General features: G+C 40.8%; 1 protein-coding gene across 2 annotated transcripts in view; it reads right to left on the bottom strand.

Annotated features, from left to right (window-relative positions):
- The window catches only part of Mps1 (Monopolar spindle 1), a 66298-nt gene extending 44823 nt beyond the window's left edge, over positions 1-21475 (bottom strand). The window contains exons 1-5 of one of the 2 annotated variants that reach the window (XM_070098477.1): positions 21340-21475; positions 19563-19645; positions 17220-17313; positions 10908-12167; positions 10447-10595 (exon numbers count right to left, since the gene is read on the bottom strand). In XM_070098477.1, coding sequence (XP_069954578.1) covers positions 10447-10595; positions 10908-12167; positions 17220-17313; positions 19563-19645; positions 21340-21342 — 1589 coding nt within the window. In that variant the 5' untranslated portion in view covers positions 21343-21475. Of the gene's footprint in view, positions 1-10446; positions 10596-10907; positions 12168-17219; positions 17314-19562; positions 19646-21095; positions 21123-21339 lie in introns of those variants that run through there. The other variant, XM_070098476.1, reaches the window with a different exon arrangement.
- Positions 21476-21827: the final 352 nt, after the last annotated feature.

Raw genomic sequence — 21827 nt, 5'->3', positions numbered from 1 at the left:
TCTTTCTCAGCAGATCCTCTTCCCTACCTCACTTGTTCAACACTGATACTGTCAAGTATGACTGACCTGGTATCCAAATCAAAGGATGTGAAAAAAAGTGCAGCATTAAATGATGGTGTCTGGAGAATACTATGTTGAGTCAAAAGCACATAATCGCTGATGAGAGGATTATAAAGATGAGGAAAATGTTTCTCAACAGGAAGATTTTGCAAGATTAATTACAGATGTGTTTAATGTTACAATTTTTTGTTAAATGGAGAACTATATATACTGAAGGGAGATCTGACTTTATAATACATTAACCCATTCAGGGTCGACAGGCCCTCTCCTAAACTTGTTCTCAGGGTTGGAAATTTTTCGGAAAAAAAAAAAAATTCCTATGAAATTACAAAGAATCTTTCCCGGATCATAATGACACCAAAAGTATGAAATTTGATGGAAAACTTACGGAATTACACTCTCGCAAAGTTAGCGGCCTTGACGATGTTTACGCATCGGTGATTCCGCCCACTTTGAGCCCTACTTTTGGCCAATTCCAATGTACTAGTTGACAAAAATCATAACTATTTTGCTAGAATTCCATTTTTTCTATCGAATGAGTACAAGAAACCACCCATTTACCAATTTCAACTATCCAATAAAGTGGTCAGAAATTGGCAATTTTGCCAATTTCACACAAATTTCAAAAGATGCCAATTTCCAAATAGTAGTCCAGAATATGGGGAACATGGGGAATATATAATAGCTAAATTCAAATCCAAATACCTACAAAAACCTCTCACATTGATAAACATCTACAGAGTTCGACAGTCAAACATTAGCCAATTTAGTCAAAACCTAGGAAGTATGATAACTGATGCACGCATGAACAAAGATCACTTACTACTCTCAGGTGACTTCAATATAAATCTCCTGCAAGACCAGGACCCACATGTTACTGAATTCACAAACACAATGAGTAACTGCATGTTGCTACCAACAGTAACAAAACCTACAAGATTTACGGAGACTAGCGTTTCCCTACTTGACCACATCTGGACCAACACCATATCCCCTTTAAAATCAGGCATAATTACAGATAATACCACAGACCACTACCCTACTTTCCTCATAATAACTCTTGGTAAATTACCCCAAGACACTACTAAAGTCACCTTCAGACTTCACAATGAGGCAGCCATTAATAACTTCACAACAGCAGTAACAAACATTGACTGGCACACTGAGCTAGAAATCTATACAGATATTGACGAATGTATTAATAATTTTCTAAAAAAAGACCCAATACCTCTACAACAAGCACTGCCCTAAAAAAACTAAACAGATGACAGCTAAGAGACTGAACAGTCCCTGGCTAACACCCAGCATTCTCAAATCCATAAATACAAAACACCGATATGAAAAACAGTACAGAATGGGTCACATAACCAGAGACCAAACAAAACGTTACTCGTCAATCCTAACCAGCCTGATAAGAAGGGCAAAAAAATTGTATTATGAGAACAGATTATCCAACTTACGAGGTGATATAAAAAAGACCTGGAAAACCCTATCAGAAATTCTGGGAACAAAAAAGATATCACAAAATAGCGAAATAAAATTAGCAAAATCAGATGAACCCCAACTCCCACCAACAGAAACAGCAAACAGACTCAATGATTTCTTCTCCACTATAGGACAAAACCTTGCCAATAAAATCCCAAGCTCAGATACCCCACCAAATGACTACCTCACTGGCAACTACCCGAACACACTGTTCCTAGCTCCGACTAACCCATACGAAGTCTCCCTTATTATCAACGCACTAAAAAAACGAGGCAGGAGATTTAAATACCTTACCACCCTTTATATACAAAAAAGTGTCAAGTGCTATCACCAATCATTGCAACACTTTTTAACAAATCCATTGAATCCTCCACCTTCCCTACAGTTCTCAAAATAGCAAGGGTCACCCTGATCCATAAAGGAGGAGACCAAACAGAGTTGAATAACTATAGGCCAATATCCAATTTACACCCTCTCTCAAAAATCTTCGAAAAATTAATTCATAAACGAATCTACTCCTACCTCATCTCCCAAAACATACTCAACCCCTGCCAATTTGCATTCAGGCTTAATAAAAATACTAATGATGCTATTATACACATGCTAGAACATATATACACTGCAATAGAGAAAAAAGAAGTCCCACTGGGGATCTTCATTGACTTACGTAAAGCTTTTGATACAGTTGACCATGACTTGCTCCACGTAAAATTGTCACATTATGGTATAAGAGGGCACTCCCTCAACTACCTCAAGTCATACCTCAGCAACAGAAGCCAATATGTGTACACAAATGGGGCAAGCTCTTCCACACAACCAATTACAGTTGGTGTCCCACAGGGAAGTGTCCTTGGCCCTCTTCTCTTTCTCCTATACATAAATGACCTACCAAATGCTTCGCAATTACTCAAACCCACACTATTTGCAGATGACACTACATACGTCTTCTCTCACCCGAGCCCAGTCACGCTAGCCAATACTGTAAATACCGAATTACAGAAAATATCTACCTGGATGAGGACTAACAAACTTACACTAAATATTGACAAAACCTACTTCATTCAGTTTGGTAACAGAGCTACAGATGTCCCTCTTAACATAATGATAAATGGATCACCTATCACAAAGCTAACAGAGGGAAAATTCTTAGGAATCCACCTTGATAATAGACTCAAATTTCATACACATATACAACAAATTTCTATTATTATTATTTTAATCAAAAAGAAGCGCTAAGCCACAAGGGCTATACAGCGCTGCAGGGTAGGGAAGGAAGCAAGGGAATTGGATGGCAGAAGGGAGGGGGGATGATCAGCAGGTTACAGAAAACAGCGGGGCAGGGGATAGTACGGGGGTAGAGGGTAGCAAGAGATACAAGTAGAAAGGGCTGAAAGTATCAGAATTTGTGAAGTAAGTCAGTCGTTGTCAAAAAGTCAATGAGAGAGTCCGGATGAAAGGTGGGTCCATCAGCGAGAAGGGAAGGTAAAGAGAGAGCAGCGGGGCGAAGACGACGACAGAGGTAAATTCTGCGTGCTCGTTGATAAAGTGGGCAGTCCAACAGAATGTGGCTGACTGATAATGGAGCTTGGCAATTCTCACAGAGAGGAGCAAGACGCCTCTCCATGAGATATCCATGAGTAAGACGAGTATGGCCAATGCGAAGACGGGAGAGAGTAGTCTCCCAACCTCGACACTGGTGATAAGAAGACGGCCAGTAACCTATACTCGGTTTAATAGACTGAAGTTTGTTGCCGAGCATAGTAGACCAACGTTGTTGCCAACGGGTGTGAAGGTGGGAAGATATTACAGCAAAATAGTCCGTACATGGAATACCTCTATAAGAAACTGGTAGGTCATGTACTGCTGACCGCGCAGCAGTGTCTGCCTGTTCATTGCCCTGTACGTCAACATGACCAGGGACCCAACAAAAAACAATATCTTTATGCTTAGTAAAGATGCGGCGTAGCCAAAGTTGGATACGGAGGACTAAGGGGTGAGGTGTATCAAATTTTTGTATAGCCTGTAAAGCACTAAGGGAGTCTGAGACAACCACAAATGATGACACAGGCATAGATGCAATACGGATAAGTGCTGTAAGGATGGCATATAATTCAGCAGTAAAAATACTAGCTGAAGATAGTAAATGCCCTTGTACGACGCTGTCCGGAAACACTGCTGCGAATCCTACGCCGTCAGAAGACTTAGAGCCATCTGTGTACACAGCAATGGCATGAGAATGAGAGTGAAAGTGGTCAAGAAAAAGAGAGCGGGAAGCGACCGTAGACAGTTGGGCTTTCGAGCAAGGGAGGGAGAAAGAACAGACTCGAACAGCTGGAACTTCCCAGGGGGGTAGGGAAAAGTGAGATGCTACATGTACATAGAAAGGTGGTAGTTGAAGAGAAGACAAGAGCGAATGAAGGCGAAGAGAGAAGGGACGGAGTAAGCAGGGGCGGCGAACAAATAAAGAATGTCTACTAATATCAGTGACCATTCTATAAATGGAAGGATTGCGGAGATCATGAGAGCGTACATAGTAGCGCAGGCAATGGGCATCACGGCGATCGGATAAGGATGGAACGTTCGCTTCTGCATAGAGGCTTTCGACAGGGGAAGAGCGAAAAGCACCAAGGCATAAACGTAATCCTTGGTGATGAATGGGGTTAAGGCTAGAGAGAGTAGCAGGAGATGCCGCTGAATAGATCTGGTCACCATAATCAAGTTTCGATAAAATAAGGGTGGAATGTAGGTGAAGGAGGGTTCGACGATCAGCTCCCCACGAAAGATGAGCAAGGGTTTTAAGAAGGTTCAGCCGGCTGTGACAAGTTGCCTTCAGAGAGGTAATGTGAGGTTTCCAGGATAACCTACGATCAAAGAGGAGGCCCAGAAACTTGACTGTATCACGTTCAGGGATACGTGAGCCATAGAGGTACAAAGGATGATCAGAGATGACAGAGCGTCTAGTGAAAGTGATTTGGTGGGTTTTAGTGCTGGAAAATTTAAACCCATGTGTGGTGGCCCAATTGGAAACACGGTCGACTGCATGCTGGAGAGAAACTGTAAGGAGGTGACAGTCAGCGCCTGCACAGGCAATAGCGAAGTCATCAACATAGAGTGATGACCAAATATTTGATGGAAGACTAGAGGCCAAATCATTAATAGCAAGGAGAAAAAGTGTTGTGCTCAGAACACATCCCTGGGGGACACCTTCAGCTTGGACAAAGTCCGGGGAGAGCACATTATTAACCCGAACACGGAAATGCCTGTCAGTTAAAAAGTTCTTAAGGAAGGATGGTAGATTGCCTCGAAGGCCTAAGGAGTGGACTTGGGCTAAAATATTATACCTCCAAGTTGTGTCATATGCCTTCTCAAGGTCAAAAAATATGGCAATAACTGAGTGGTTATTCGCAAAGGCATTACGAACATACGTATCCAAGCGCAGTAAGGGGTCTATGGTAGAACGTCCCTTACGAAAGCCATATTGACGAGTGGAGAGACTGTTGTGTGTCTCTAAATACCACACTAAACGTCTATTTACTAGACGTTCCATTACTTTGCAAACTGCACTGGTAAGAGCAATGGGACGATAGTGGGAGGTTTCATGTCCCGTAGTGCCTGGTTTGCGGAAAGGGAGAACAATGGCGGATTTCCACAGCTGTGGAAGAACTCCTTGTGACCAAATAAGATTGTAAAGGCGTAATAGGACTGCAAGGGCTGACTGATGTAAATGTTGTAGCATACGAATATGAATGTCGTCGGGCCCAGCTGCCGATGATCGACAAGCTGAGAGTGTTGCCTCCAGTTCTTGAAGTGTAAAAGGCACATTATACTGTTCTTCTCTGAGAGAAGAAAAGTCCAAGGGTGCTAACTCTCTGGCAGACTTTGAGGAAAGAAATGAGGGGCATAGATGGAGTCCCTGAGAAATACGGACCAGATGATTGCCAATTTCATTGGCAACATCTAGTGGGTTTGCTATATCAACACCGGCAACTCGCAGAACAGGAGCCGGGTCAGGAGAATATTTACCACTCAGTTTTCGTACTTTTTTCCAGACTGCACTCATAGAGGAAGCAGAGGTGATGGTGGAGACATAATCTCGCCAGCAAGTGCGTTTAGCGTCACGGATGACACGGCGAGCGATCGCACGCTTCTGTTTAAAATCAAGGAGTCGCTCTGTGGTTCTATTGTACCGGTACCTGCCCCATGCAGCGCGTTTCAAACGTACTGCACGAGCACAAGCAGGAGACCACCAAGGCACGCATTTCTGAGAATGCCTGCCCGAAGTTTGGGGTATAGAATGAGAAGCTGCGGTGAAAACGGAGGACGAGAAGAGGTGTAAAAGCTCATCGATGGAGGACGAAGAAGGAACCTCTTTAAAAACAGTCAGGTGTGAGTAAAGGTTCCAATTTGCCCGATTAAATTGCCAGCGTGGGGTGCGAAGAGGTGGCGAATATGAAGGGGAAGAAAGAATGATTGGGAAATGATCACTGTCATGTAAGTCCGGGAGAACAGACCAAGTAAAGTCTAATGCGGCGGAGGAAGAGCAAACTGAGAGATCGATGCAAGAGAGAGTATGAGTCCGAGGATCAAAATGGGTGTGAGTACCTGTATTTAAAACATGGAGGGGGTGGGTGGCAAGAAAAGCCTCTAACTGAATTCCACGGGAATCACAGTGAGACCCTCCCCAGAGGAAATGGTGGGCATTAAAATCACCAAGTAACAGAATCGGTGGCGGTAATGACGAAACAAGGAAGGCAAAATCCGGAATAGATAATGCCCGAGAAGGAGAGAGATATAAAGAACAGAGCGTATACCACCTATGTAAGTGGATACGGGCTGCTGTGTAATGCAGCGAAGTATGAATAAATAGTTGATGGTACGGAATATCAGTGCGGAGAAGAAGGGCACTTTCATTAAAGGTCCCATCAGGAAAAGGATCTGAAGAATACAACAAATTATAGCCTGAGATGTGAGAAATAACAGCAGAGTGTAATTTTGGTTCCTGTAAGCAAACACCAACAGGGGCAAACTGGGAGAGTAACATCTGAAGCTCACCCCGATTACCCCTGAGGCCGCGTATATTCCACTGTAAAAAGGCCATGATTGGCAATGATAAAGATACTTGAAATCCGCAGGTAAGGGTTCCTACGGACTAGAAGGGTTAGAAAAGTCCACATGCGGAGGCAGTGGAAAATGTTCAAGCAGCGAAGGAACGGTGCGCTGTGAAGAAAGGAGTTGCGCAGATGGAGCAGAGGAGAGAGAAAGAGCGGAAGGTGGATCAGTGTCCATTGATGGTTTGGTCTCTGCAATATATTCAGAGATTGCTTCAAGTGTTTCGGAATTCAGAGATGTCGTATGGGAGACAATATTGGGAATGGTAGGGGGAGGATGAGTAAAGATTGGAACTGTATTGGACTGTACCAAGGTAGGGGGGGGCAAAAGGGTGGAGGGAACTGGAGAAGCGTGGCAGGGGACAGAAGAGACAGGAACCTGGGAGGTGGCAGAAGAGGAAGAAACTTGGGAGGGAACAGGGGAGGAAGGTACATTACGAGGAGGAGGGTGAACCTCTGCACTTGTAACCGAGCCAGTGAGAGGGGAAGAACTAGGGACAGAGACAGGGAGGGTAAAATGAGGAGGTGGAAGATGGGTAGGAGGTGTTACCGGACCTTTTTTTGACTTTTGAGAAGTAGAGGGACGATTGGGAAGAGGTGTCGTACGAGGTCTCGTCGATACTGAGGCTTGTAAGAGAGAACTCGAAGAAGCGAGATTAGACTGAGGCGTTGAAGTAGGGACGTCTGAGCCGAGGACAGCAAAAGGATTAGATACAGGAGTGATTATGGGAGAGGTAACCACAGAGGTGGGTGTAGAAGATGGGATACCAGAAGTGGGGGGACGTTTTGAAACACGGGAATAAGAAACACGTGGGAGTCTCCCTTGGAGGCGGAGATGAGAAACTGCCATGGCATAAGGGAGACCTTCTGTCTCTTTGAGGTAACGGATTTCCCGCTCGTTTAAATAGACCTGACAACGGCGAGAGTACGAAGGGTGAGCCTCATGACAGTTAAGGCAAGAGGGAGATCGATTGCAAGACGTATTAGAATGGTCATCGGCACCACAGACTGGGCATTCGGCGATAGATCTGCAATATTTCGCTGGATGGCCAAATCGCCAGCAATTTCTACACTGTTGTGGTGTAGGGATCACCTTTCGAACTTGTAACCGATGTCCTGCTATATAAACGGAGGATGGGAGTTCTCGGCTGTCAAAAGTTAAACGAGCCACATTGCTAGGGTATCGTCTCCGCCCACGGGCAGGAAGAACGTAAGTGTCTACCTTGAGGATTGGGAGATCTTGGAGTTCCAGCTGTTCGAGAATGTCGGTGCCACATGTCTGGAAATTTTGTTGAACTATGGTATGGGGCAGAATAACGGTACCACTACAAGAATTGAGGGAATGATGTTTTTCAAGGGTGACAGGAACAGTATCTATATGGGAAAGACGAGAGAGCTCACGAGCCTGGGTAGCATTCTGTACGGTAATGATGCGCGTACCGCTCTTAAGAGCATGAAAAGAAATATCTTTACCAACATGGCGTAGGAGTGCCTTGCCAATACTATGGTCAGAAAGATAGGCAGTAGAGGAAGTTGGTCGTAAAGTGAAGAATTTAGTCCACTGTTCAGTCTGAAACTGAGCGTGGAAAGGTAGTGAAGGACGTGTCAATCGTTTCTGAGAAGAACGAGAAGGTGAAGGTGGAGAAGTATCATCAGCAGGTAATTGTCGTTGACGTTTAGGCGTGGGACCAGAGTTGGTCCGACGTGGAACGGGTCGGCGATTTGAAAATTGCCGCACCGTAGAGGGAGAGGCCGGAAGCATAGTCAGAGGAGAGCGAAGGTCTGATAAATCGAAGGAGTCAGTCGAGGCCTCAGTACCTGAAGCGGGTGAGGAAACAGCACCGGCAATAGGTACAGAGGCATGAGGAATGTCTGAAGAGTGGTCCAAAGACGAGGCGGGGTCAGAACGGGGTGCGGTATCAAGAAGGGGCCCGGGGGTACTAGGTTCATGGACTAGGGCTGCCATGGTTAGGTTACTTCTTTCTTTTTGTTTTTAAGAAAAAAAAAGAAAGAAGAAAAGAAAATAAAAACAAAAAAAAGAAAAAAAAAAGGGGGGACCGGGGAGGGATAGTTCCTAGGAGGAATGAAAGGGCCAGAAATCTCCCTCCGCGCCCAAGAGGACTCGACACCGCTAGTAGCGCAGATGCAGCATGGAACCCGTGCCATACCCTACCCTTCATGCCAGTAAACCAGCAATCTGGGATAGCAACCTCACATCTGCCGAGCTACCTCGGTGGACAAAAGAGAGGGCGGCCGGATATCCGCCACAAAGCATACCTCCTTCAGCCACCACCCCCGGAATCCGAAAGGTGGCTTCCAGAGATACACCCGTCGCCCAAAAGACACCCAAAGCTACTCCGGGATACCGGAGAGGGATCGGGACATCCCTAGGCAATCCAGATTCCACGGCAAACTACGCCACCGCCAAGAAACCTCAACGGAATGGGATGGACCCCGGTGTCCTTTCCCCTACCTAGGAACTAGCGCGCCTGTGGGAGAAATCACGAAGGCTAAAAAGAGGAAGGGCAAAAGGGAGGGGTGAGGAGGAGGAGGAGGAATGGAAAAAGGGGAGGATGGGGAGGATGGGATAGGGGAGGGGAGAATGGGGGGTAATTAGGTTCGGTCTGAGGAAGAAGACCGACAGGGCTAATTCCTCAGACCAAGAGCCTCTTCACCACGCCAAGGAGCCCCCCTTGAAGAGGTCCTTAGTTAATCTTAAGTTAATTTTAAGCCAGCCCGTAATGCTATGCATATAAGTGGCTTTGGCATGCTGCTCTTACCTATATTTTTTTGTACCTCTGTATGTATGCTCAAATTACTAAATAAAAAAAAAAATAAAAAAAAAAATAAAATAAACGAGACAGACATTTCCTGGCCCTAAAATAACATTTTTTTCTGTTCATTAGTCATGTCCCCAGGCCTCTTACATTTCTTTTGCTTTCCACTTTGAATTTTTATTCTCACAAAAAATAAATTTACTGTTATGCAGACTACTGCATTAGTGTAATGGCATAATATCAGCACACTTGTGGAACATTAGACTCGCCAGTTGACGTGTATTGGACGCGTGGCATGATTTGTTTACTTTTGAACTTCAGCAAAAATTGAACATTTCTGCTACTTTGAGCTCCATTTCAAGGTACTTTTCATTATGAAACCAATCAAAATGATCTCAATTTCCATAATATGTCTTTCTATTCTATAAAATGAGACCAGGAAAACTAGAATACAACCATAAATAGCATACAAAAATACACTGTAAAATCCCTGTTTTAAACTAAAACACGGTCGGAGTTTTTTTTTTCTCATTATGCACTGTGTGCTGCAGGATTTTTTTATACTGTGCACACTGACCACATAGACCCATTCTTTCATACGTTGGCCTACCAGCTTTCTCTCGCTAGATTTGAAGGCGCTAGACTATGTGCACTAGTACGGCACCAACCCTGGCGTGCAAACCATACTAGTACGGCACCAACCCTGAAAGGGTTAAACAATCTTGATAGTACAGTATTAGGTAAATGGACACCGATGCAACTAATGTGATATTTTACTGTGGCAACATTTCACTCTCCAGGAGCTTTGTCATGTCATTATGGCATTTGTCCATTTACCCAACATTTTGTTGTTAATTCTACCATTATTACTAATCCTGATAATATTGCAACCAAAATAATAAGGGTGACATGCTGCTTGTTTTCCAATTAAAAAATAAGGTATAATATTGATAAATAAATCTCTTCTGTAAATTAGAAATTATCACAAACACTACAAACTGTACTTGGAAACTCACTAGTCATAAAGCCGGATAACTTTGTCTGACCACTGCAGCCTCAGCAACATATCAATTTCATTTTTATAAGAGGATAAGGCAACATCATCCACGCCCTCCAGATTCACCACCTTGATAGCCATAACCTTGCGGGTCTCAAAGTCCAGCACCTGCCCATCACAACTCTCAGTATTAATTTATACATGATGTATGTTATACACTCTTAAATAAACTGCTCAAGAAATGCAGAAATTAATCTTACAGCTTCTACTTGACAAACCTAGACTGTATCAAGTATAGTTCACATGTATATGAAAAGTACATTTTTTACGACTCAAAACCGATTTGTGTCCAATAAGACAAAGTGGGTAACCCCACAAATAATTTCTACTGATCTTAAGAGAGAATATAAAAAATTATATTAGAAAGGGGAAATATTCATCACAGAAGAGGTGAAGAAACATGCAAGAGAATCACCACACCTCATAGACTTTGCTGGATCCTCCTTGTCCAAGTAACTCTAGCTGTACATATTCTTTGCCGTTGACGATGATGTTCGCCATATCCATCAGCTTATGTGGTTTTGGTGGTGTTGGGGAGTGTGAATGAGAGCGATGTTCTGTGGTTGGCTTCTGAAGCCTCTGAGAAGAGGTTCGAGACAGGCTCACATGCTGCAGACAGTTCCCAGGTGTAACTTGACTTTTTTTACTTGTTTGAGAGGCTCCTTTAAGTGCTACTTCCTGATTTCTACTCTCAGATGACACACAGGACAGACTGTTCATTGGTGCAGTGTTCTGAGATTTGGAATGAGTTTTATACTGGGAACTGGCCAATGTTTTGGAATTTCGTGAAATAGATTGTCCAGCCGTGCCTTCTGATGATGCACTATAATCCATTACATCATCAGTACTGTTTTGTGTTTCTTCAGCAATTGCCTTTATGGAGTGGGATGCAGTGCTTCTTTTGGTCAGACCTGTGTCGGGAGCAATTTCTTGGAGCTTGGTGCTTATGAGTGGCTTTGATGACAGTCTTTCTTGAGCAGCTGCACAGTTTTGAGTATTAATGGAAGGGCAGGTATTAGCCTTTCCTAGCTTGACTCTTTCAACATGGCTTTTATTGCTTGCCAACTCATTTTTCACTGATGATGACATAAACAAACTGCCATTCTCTAACAGTGCTTCACTGTTCTTTGGCACTGCTGAATTTGAAAAACCTAGCCCTAATCCTCTCCCATTTTCCACCTTATTTTTATCCTCTAAATTTATTATAGGTTGAATGTGATGCTCTTTTCTGGTAAATGCTTGAGTTTTTTTATGCAAATCTTTGTTGACAGCCTCAAAGGGAATTGAAATTTTTTCTGAAAGTTTATCAGAGAGCAGAGCATAAGGGTTAGTATTTTCCTTATTTCCCACAGCACTGACAACTTTTGAATTAAGGTTTGTCTGGCAAATGGATGATGACCTGGGTCCTGCGACTTCCTCTGGTGTGATATATTTTGGCATATGCTTGACCCCAAGTGCTGGAGTGGACTGTGTGTGTTTCATCTTGCTGGTTGACTCGGATCCATTGTACTTATCACATTTACCCAGGGCCAACTTATCTTTATGGTAAATGTTAAAGTCATCACTGGTCTGTTTGCCACCACTAGCTTGGTGCAGATGGGTAAGGTTGCCATGAGTGCCACTTCTCTCTTTTCCAACTTCACTCTGGGTCAAGTATGACCTCAACTCCTCAGATTTTGTCTGAAAAAAAAAAAAATATACTTCTTTACTAACTCCCTAGAGGCAGTTACATTAAAATTTAATAATCAGCAGTCACTTTTTATCATATTGTACATGATTAAGACGTTATACACTGGATGGAGCTTTAGAGGACAGTTTGATTAAATGCCTCAAGATCAATGGCAAGAATGGGGATGAGGACTGGATAAGATGCAGCAGTGTAAAAGGTTGTGGGTAGATAGGCAGAGGCAAGAGAAGCTAAGGCTGGACAGTAGTAGATTTTAGGTCTGATCATTTTGTAGTGGGTAAAAAAGAAGCATGTCGCAGAACAAGATCTTACTGGAATATTTCGCAGTGAAAAGTTCTATGCAAGGCAAAATACAGTGGACCCTCTGTTATCATGTTTAATCCGTTCGAGATCGGCAAAAACGGAAATCTGTGAAAACTGAAACCATTTTCCCCACAAGAAATAATGTATATCCAATTAATCCGTTCCAGACACCCAGAAGTATTAAGAAATTTTTTTTTACCTTAAAGATAGATTTACATGCACAAAAGAATGAACATTCAACATGACACTTACCTTTATTGAAGGCTGTTGTTTGTGGAGGGAAGACAAGGAGGAGGGGAGAGGAAAGAGAGGTTATTCTTTGGAAGGGGAATCCCCCTCTATAAGGACTCTAGGTACAAAGTCCTTATCAGAGGTCACTTCCCTTCTTTGTTTTTTAATGCCACAAATCTTTCTATCCTACTCCACATTGCCCAAATCTCCATCACTACCACCCTCTACCACCATCATCACTACCACCCTCTACCACCATCATCACTACCACCCTCTACCACCATCATCACTACCACCCTCTACTACCACCACCACTTTTGTATTTTTCTATAAACTTTTTCTTGAATTCTATCATGTTTAATCCTCCGGGTTTAGCGCTTCCCCCTTGATTATAATAATAATAATAATAATATGTTTCTCACATTCTTCACCAAAGGGCTAGCACTAGAAGCTTTCTTTGGGCCCATGGTGGCTTATTTAGCAGTCACACACAATAAACAAGTGCCAAAAACAATGGATAATTACGAAATGTTTCATATGACCTCGCAGGATATGTTCACTTGCCAAGAAACAATACAACATTGCCTGAGAATGCATGTGGGGGTGGCTGTGTATGCACTCTGGGCACTGGACAGGTTCCGTACCATCGATGAAAACGGAACCAATATCTTGATGAAAAAAGTCAGCAAAAATGGAAATCACCGAAAACGGAGATCGACGAAAAGGGAGGGTGCATTGTATTATCCAAATTAAAGTTCATTCTACAATGAGCAGCATTTCCTTTTAATTTTTTCTTTCTTCACCACTGTCAGCATCACACCATCTGGATCCACTTGTGGATATTAAATGTTTTGGCACCAAACAATTTGCTTGCCGTATTCAGGCTATATTTTACTGATAAGTAATTAGCCATCCTTTATAAAGAATCAAGTACACAAAGTTTTCCTACCTGTGGGATGGGTTTGTAAATTGTGCATACAGTGCTATATTATGTATATGGGGAAGTGTAACAGAATTCTTCCTCCATAAACCATGCGTGTCGTAAGAGGTGACTAAAATGCCGGAAGCAAGAGGCTAGTAGCCCCTTCTCCTGTATAAATTGCTAAATTTGAAGAGAAACTTTAGTGTTTCTTTTTGGACCACCTTGCCTCAGTGGGATACAGTTTGCTGAAAGAAGTAGAGTATTTTAGTGTAATTTTTTTTTTTTTTTTTTTTTTTTTTTTTTACTATTTTTTAACCCTTTGACTGTTTCAGTCATATACATGTATATATATGTCTTATGAGCCAATGTGTTTGACGTATATATACTCAAAAATTTTAGCGGCTTCAAATCAAGCAGGAGAAAGTTGGTAGGCTCACATGTGAGAGAATGGGTCTGTGTGGTCAGTGTGCACCATATAAAGTAAGTCCTGCAGCATGCAGTGCATAATGAGAAAAAAAAAACTCAGACTGTGTTTTTGGATTAAAACACTGACTGAGGTGTTTTTTCGTATAGTTTTTATGGTTATATTCTCATTTTCATAGTCACATTTGATACAATGGAAAACATATTATAGAAATAGAGGTGATTTTGATTGATTTTGCTATGAAAAGGATCTTGAAATGGAGCTCAAAGTAAGAGAAATGTTTGATTTTTGCCGATGTTCAAGAGTAAACAAATGTCATTGTCCAATAAATGTCCAACTAGCCATTCTAATATGCAGTCATGAATAGGTTGATGTTATTTATACAATTATTACAATATTGCAGTAGTCTGCATAGTAGTAAATCTTCTATTTTTTGTTTGAATAAAAATTCAAAATAGAAAGCAAGAGTAATATCAGAGGGGCCTGGAGACATGACTGATGAACAAAGAAAATGTTATTTTAGAGCCAGGAATGTCTGCATTGTTCATTCTGGACCTTATTTTAAAATTGTCATATTTTTTTAATTTGCGTGAAATTGGCCAAACTGCAAATTTCTGACCACTTTATTGGGTAGTTGAAATTGGTAAATGAGCAGTTTCTTGTACTCAATCAATAGAACAAATGGCGTTCTAAAGAAATGGTTATGAGTTTGGTCGACTGGAACAATGGAATTAGCCTAAAATAGGGCTCAAAGTGGGCAAAATCGCCGATTCGTAAACATCGCTGAGGTTGCTAACTTCGTGAGAGCACAATTCCATAAATTTTACATCAAATTTCGCACTTTTGGTGTCATTACCATCGGAAAAAGATTCTCTATCATTTCATAAAAAAAAAATTTTTCCAAATATTTTGCGACACCAAGAGACACCTCAGGATTTGGGGTTGCGACAGTCAAAGGGTTAACATTCTGATATATGGACATCTCTTATTAGTCCACTATTTCAAGGGATTACTGCATATGCTGAATTTTAAAAAGAACCCTCAAACTCATCAGATTTTTTTTTAACACACCAGCCATCTCTGACAGAGGCAGGGTGACACTTCCAACATCATTCACACAATCACTGTCTTTACAGAGGTGCTCAAATACAACAGTTTAGATGTAACTCAAAATAGCCAATATACCAAACCCCCTCCTGTACAGTGCAGGCACAGTATTTCCCACTTCCAGGACTCAAGTCATCACACTGACATTGAACTGCTGAACAGGGGTGCACCAGAGTATCAGTATAGGTGGGCACTGGTTTATTTTGATGGTACTGATATCGGCCTAAACCCGAGTATCAGAACTGGTGAATTTGGGTGGTATCAGTATCAGTCTAAAATTGAGTATTACTATCAGAAATACTTTTGATATCACCTCATCACTTGGTAAACTGCCTAAATATTTTAAAGCAAAGGTATAGCTCATGTACAGCAGAAGTGAACATGGTAAAACCAAATTATGATTACATAAGAACACAAGTAAGAGAACTGCAGTAGGCCTACTGAGCCATGCTAGCAATGCAGGTCCACATCACACCCACTCATGTACCTGTCTAATCTATTTTTAAAACTACACAAGGTTCTAGCTTCAATGATGCTACTCAAGAGTTTGTTCTATGTATCCACTACTCTCTTACCAAACCAATGTTTTCCTATATCTTTTCTAAATCTACATTTTTCCAACTTGAATCCATTGCCAGTAAGTCAACAAATTTGTAACCTTGTACTAAATACATGAACAAGTATAATCAATTTTCCATCTGCCAAATTGTTAAGATTTAAGTTTCTCATTCTTAATCACACCATCTTCCTAAATTTTCCTTTCATAAACATGGTGTAGACCTTTAACCCTTTGAGGGTCGACAGGCCCTCTCCGAAACTCGTTCTCAGGGTAGGCCAAATTTAAAAAAAAAAAAAATATTTTCTTATGAAAAGATAGAGAATCTTTTCCCGATCATAAGGACACCAAAAGTTTGAAATTTGATGGAAAACTTACGGAATTATGCTCTCGCAAAGTTAGCGGTCTCGGCGATGTTTACGCATCAGCGATTTTGCCCACTTTGAGCCCCATTTTCGGCCAATTCCACTGTACTAGTCGACAAAAAACATGAATATTTCGCTAGAACTCCATTTTTTCTATCGAATGGGTGCAAGAAACCACCCATTTATGAAATTCAACTATCCAGTACAGTGGTCAGAATTTAGCAATTTTGCCAATTTCACACAAATTTCAAAAGATGCCAATTTCCGAATAGGGTCCAGAATAAACAAGAAAGACATTCCTGGAACTAAAATGACATTTCCTCTGGTCATTAGTCACGTCTCAAGGCCCCTCTTATATTCTTTTGCTTTCCACTTTGAATTTTTATTCTCACAAAAAATATAAGATTTACTGTTATGCAGACTACTGCATTAGTGTAAAAAATGGTATAAATATTATTGGTGCACTTGTGAAAGAATATTAGACTCACCAGTTGACGTGTATTGCACGCTTGGCACGATTTGTTTACTTTTGAAATTTGGTAAAAATCGAACATTTCTGCTACTTTGAGCTCAATTTCAAGGTACCTTTCATTGTAAAATCAGTCAAAATCATCTCAATTTCTGTAATATGTCTTCCATTCTATAAAATGAGATCAAGAAAACTAGAATACAACAATAAATACCATACGAAAATACAGTGCAAAGTCGCTGTTTTATTCCAAAAAAATGGTCAAAGTTTTTTTTTCTCATTATGCACTGTGTGCTGCAGGATTTTTTTTAGACTGTGCACACTGACCACATAGACCCATTCTTTCATATGAAGGCCTACCAGCTTTCTCCCACTAGATTTGAGGGCGCTAGAATTTAGGCGTACTAGTACGTCAAAAACCCTGGGTCGTAAGCCGTACTAGTACGTCCGAAACCCTCAAAGGGTTAAAATGGAGTTAAATTAGTTTCTCAAATAATTCTTTGTAGTATATTGGACTGCCAACAGCCAAATAGAATATAAGTATACCAAGTAGCATGCTTGTTAAGAGGACAAAATCAGTGGGGAAAAGCTGTGCTAAAATTTGTCATTATTATCAGAGTTAGCATGTACTTAAAAAAAAAAAAGAGGGGGGGGGGGGGGATCAGTACCTTTTCAACTCCATTTTCTGGCGAAACATCTTTCTTCAAGTTTGTAGACTTTTGAGTGAAAAATGGTGCAACCAGCTTCACTTTGCCAAACTTGCTGAAATAAACATTAACAGCATTTCAAGTAACAACTGTGACATGTAATAAATTATCAGATTAGGTTTGAAAGAAAATGCAAGATACTGACTAATCAACGATACAAGAACAGTAAGGAATGTGAAAAACAATACAATTAAATTACAATTATAGCCATATAACATGAGTGATTTAGTCTAAGTATTGTTAATTTATAAGCCTAATTATTAAACAAGACAACGTGAAAAAAAAATTGTCATGGATTCGTCCAGTAAAACCCGCTTTAGTCGTCACAGTGGTGTAACAAAAGTGTTGAAAGAAGGTTACCGAGATGGTTTGGTCATGTAGAAAGAACTTAGCAAGAGACTAATACAGATGAATAAATCTGGGGAAGATGGAAGGCGTATGTAGCATTTGAGGAGCAGATGGAATGAGGATCTGAAATACAGGTACATACCTGTACCTAGGAAGTTATAAAATATTATACCGAGCCCAATAGATTACACTGACAAAAGTACATACGAGTAACCATATCATTCATTTGTTACCTCTCTGAAAGACCGATCACACTGAGACATAATAAAAGTGCTCTCCCACTAAGTTAAAATATGAGGCAACAATTTAAAGCTCACAAAATGCTAACAATTTTTTTTTTTTTTTTGCCAGGAATCCTGACAGCTACCCCAACTGTCAAAACTACCACTGAAACAGCAGTCACTGACAAGGCATTAAAATATGTAATAGTCCATGGTATGCCATAATTACAGAGAACCATCTTATGGTTGTACAGTGGAACCCCGGATTTTGTCTGGTGCGGATACTGTACAATTTGGATTTCAACCACGTAATAATAATCACTCTTGGGCACGTTAAATATCTTATTTTAGGTTAACAGACATTTTCATTAATCCATCTATGATATTTTCTCCAAAATTATATAAGAAACACAGTACATAGCATATAAACATGCACCATTTATATGCTATGGAGGTGTGCAAGCCAGGCAGAGGGAAAACGTTACGTTTTCTCTGGTCCAGCATCAGAGAAAACGTATAAATCGGCATTGGCCTAGTCACCACCCTTAATACATAACGCTCTTGTTTACAATTCTCAGCATGAATTAATTATTACTTTTCCCTTTGTTTATGTTGGCATCTAAAGGTAGCTGTTAGAAACGATTAAACTCGGCGAGCATGGTATGTCGATGGTAATAATATGGCTCTGGGCCTCGTTAAATATCGTGTAGCTAGGATGTGGAAGAGCTGGTGGAGAAATATCGTCGTAAATATCGTCGTAACAAAGCTGTTGCAAGCTGTCTGCATGGTCCAGTGACTCAAGTTGGTCCTAGTACCAGTAAAAGACAAAGAAGGGAAGTTAACCGCAGACAAGGCTTTGATACGTGAAGTCCTTATGGAGGGGGATTCCCCTTCCAAACAATAACCTCTCCTCCCTCTCCCCTCCTCACCGTCTTCCATACGCCAATAAGTCACTTCAATAAACGTAAAAGTGATTTAAACGTTCATTTATCCATTAAAATTAGTCATTTATATTTATTTCTCACTGTTTTCTGTATGTAAAACTAGTTATTGTCTATAAAATGTATTTTATGTTAATATTCGGGCCACCCTGCCTTGGTGGGAATCGGCCAGTGGGAAAATACAAAAAAAAAAAAAAATAATTGTGTCTGGAACAGATTAATTGGATTTACATTATTTCTTATGGGAAATATTACTTCAGTTTTCGTCCATTTCAGATTTCGACCGGCCTTCTGTAAGTAAGTTTATTCCGGTATACACAAATACAGTTACATAGAATTATCATACATGTGTGTAGAGAACCTAGGATAACCCAAAAAAGTCAGACAGTGACTTATTTCCATTGGGGTCCTGGAACGGATTAAGGACAAAAACCAGGGTTCCACTGTAATTCTTACAGAAAGAGGGCTAAGGTATTAGGAGATGAGGGCTACATCCAGCAGCCAATGTGGAAGGAGAAGAGATGAGTGGTTCCTGGGACTTGGTGTGTTATTGGCTTGTAATAAAGGTACTGTAATACTGCATGTAATGAATCTGTTAATTCAATTACACACACCCATTTAAACCCACTTAATATTTTAACGTTAGGAAGTGCAAAGTCTTCACTTTGAAAACTGAGTTTGGCAGGTCAACATCCTAGTGCTGTCTGTGCCTTTCTTCAAAGGCAGTAGGCAAGTGATGAATATATTTTGTATATCCATGATCAGACTGGTAATGCCCACATCAAGTAACCAACCTCGTGCTCTTTAAGACTGATGACAGGACGTCCTCCACCGTAGGTATGTTATCCCACTCATCATCTTCCATCGCATCAATCATCTATAAAATTAAGTATACAAGGGGGTTAATAATCAAGTAAACAAAGACAATGATTAGCAAGTCTAAAATGTGATGAAATGCATCATATTACTGAGGCAATATCAAACAGCAATTTCTCAGACAGATCATGACTAATAATGATTTAATTAAGGAAATCTTGACAAAGTAAAGAATTAGCTTAACTAGTACAACAAAAGTATTATAATATGCCAGCAATGCATTAAAAAAATAATTCTGAAACCTATTGTATAGCTATAATACTCACGTGGTCACGGTCATTATCATACTCGTGGGGAAGCAAGTTTATTCAGGTACAGGTACAGGTATACATAAATACAGTTACATATATCATACAAAGCAACGTGTGTGTAGATTACCTAGGATAACCCAGAAGTCAAACTTACTTATTTCCAATGGGATCTTAGTAAGTTTACTGAGGTACAGTTACACAAATTATAATACATAGTAAAGTGTAAATTACTCACCAGGATAATCCAAAAAAGTCAAAGCGACTTATTTCCATTGGGGTTGATATGGGTCATATGAAGGGAATGGGCGGTGCTTTGATGCGAAAATGCTACTGCTACAAGGAACTGGAGCCACCATCCTCTTTCCTGGATCAAACCTAATTACCTCCAACCCCTCCAATATTCCTCTGAAGGAACAATGGAGGGGGTTTAGAGCTTACCCATGAATAATTTTAAAATAAACCAGTCCATCCCTACAATTATCCTTAGTAATAATTGATCTAAGGAACTGAACCAGTACTCTGCTTCCCTAGAAACTGCATGATCCTTATGTATGTTTATTTTGACACAGGTACACATTACAGGTGGGCCCCACTTTACAAACCCGTAGGGATTATATAGCGCATGTGGGAGACGGAAGGTATTCAGGCTCAATTCAGGGAACTGGAGCACAGATCCAATTCCCTAGATCAAGAGCCCCTCACCAGCATCAAGGAACCTCCCATGAGGGGGCGGGGTCCTTACAGGTTTAATGCTGACCAACGAATGTACTAATAATAATGTTAGAAGGAACTAAACCCACAGGGGTTATAAACCTCCACCTAGAGAATGGGAGGTAATCAAGTTTGATCCAAGGAAAGGAAGGACAAGTATGGAAATGTCACTTTGATATTTGGTTATCCTAGATAAAATTTCATTAGTTACTATATACAGCTATGAAAAAGGGTCAGTTCCTTGGATCAAGAGCCTTTCACTGCAGAGGCACCTCCCATGAAGCTAACTTTAATTATATTTAAGGGAAGAACTGTACCCGGTGAGGTAGTGCGTGGGGAATGGAAGGCAATAAGTTTGATCCAAGAATGAAGAGCGCAGATCCAGTTCCTTGGATTAAGAGCCCCTCACCAGAAGCAAGTAACGTCCCTCGAGGGGATTAATATTTAAAATCACAGGTATATAACTATCGACAAGACGAATACTTATACCACTATAATCATGCTTGATCCAAGGAAGTAGAGCAGCAGCAGTAACTCCCTGGATCAAGAGCACCTGACAGAAGTCAAAGAACATTCTTTAATTTAATAAAATGTAAACAAACGACAGCTGGAGCAGCTGCCATTCCTTACGCTAATATCTTAAAGAAACAGCATTAAAACCCCTTCAGACGCCAGACATAATGATCAGCATATTACCTTCACTCACTGCAGAAACAAATACCTTTTTTCTTACCATAAAAAGGGTAAAAATGAATTAAAACAGAAGAGGAGTGAATCACTAATTTTAAACCCGGGAAGTCACCAGCATGCTGCTTGCTGATTGGTCGAGCCCACGCAGGAGCACTCAAGTGACTTGCTGATTGGTCGAGCCCACGCAGGAGCACTTAAGTGACTTGCTGATTGGTCGAGCCTGCGCTTGTGCATTCGTCATACCTTCAAGCCTGCACTTATTTAATATTCTCATATACTTCTCTCCTCACAGCTTTGTAACTTCACCTCAAAGAAACACACAAATTGAGTATAATATATATGCAGAAATTAATGATAAAAGGTAGTTACTGTTCGAACGAAAATAATTTATGACGCAGATATGAAAGCTGCAGGACGAAAACAGCACATTAAATAAATAAATGAATGTAATTAACTAAATTAAATAAAGTAAATAAGTAAGTAAATAAGTAAAGCAAATTTATTTAGGCACAATTTTACTTATTAAGAATA

This window comes from Cherax quadricarinatus, chromosome 62 (genome assembly GCF_038502225.1).
Source record: "Cherax quadricarinatus isolate ZL_2023a chromosome 62, ASM3850222v1, whole genome shotgun sequence".
Classification (NCBI taxonomy): domain Eukaryota; kingdom Metazoa; phylum Arthropoda; class Malacostraca; order Decapoda; family Parastacidae; genus Cherax; species Cherax quadricarinatus.
Note: the sequence above shows the minus strand (reverse complement) of the source record. Positions and strands in the feature narration are given on the sequence as shown.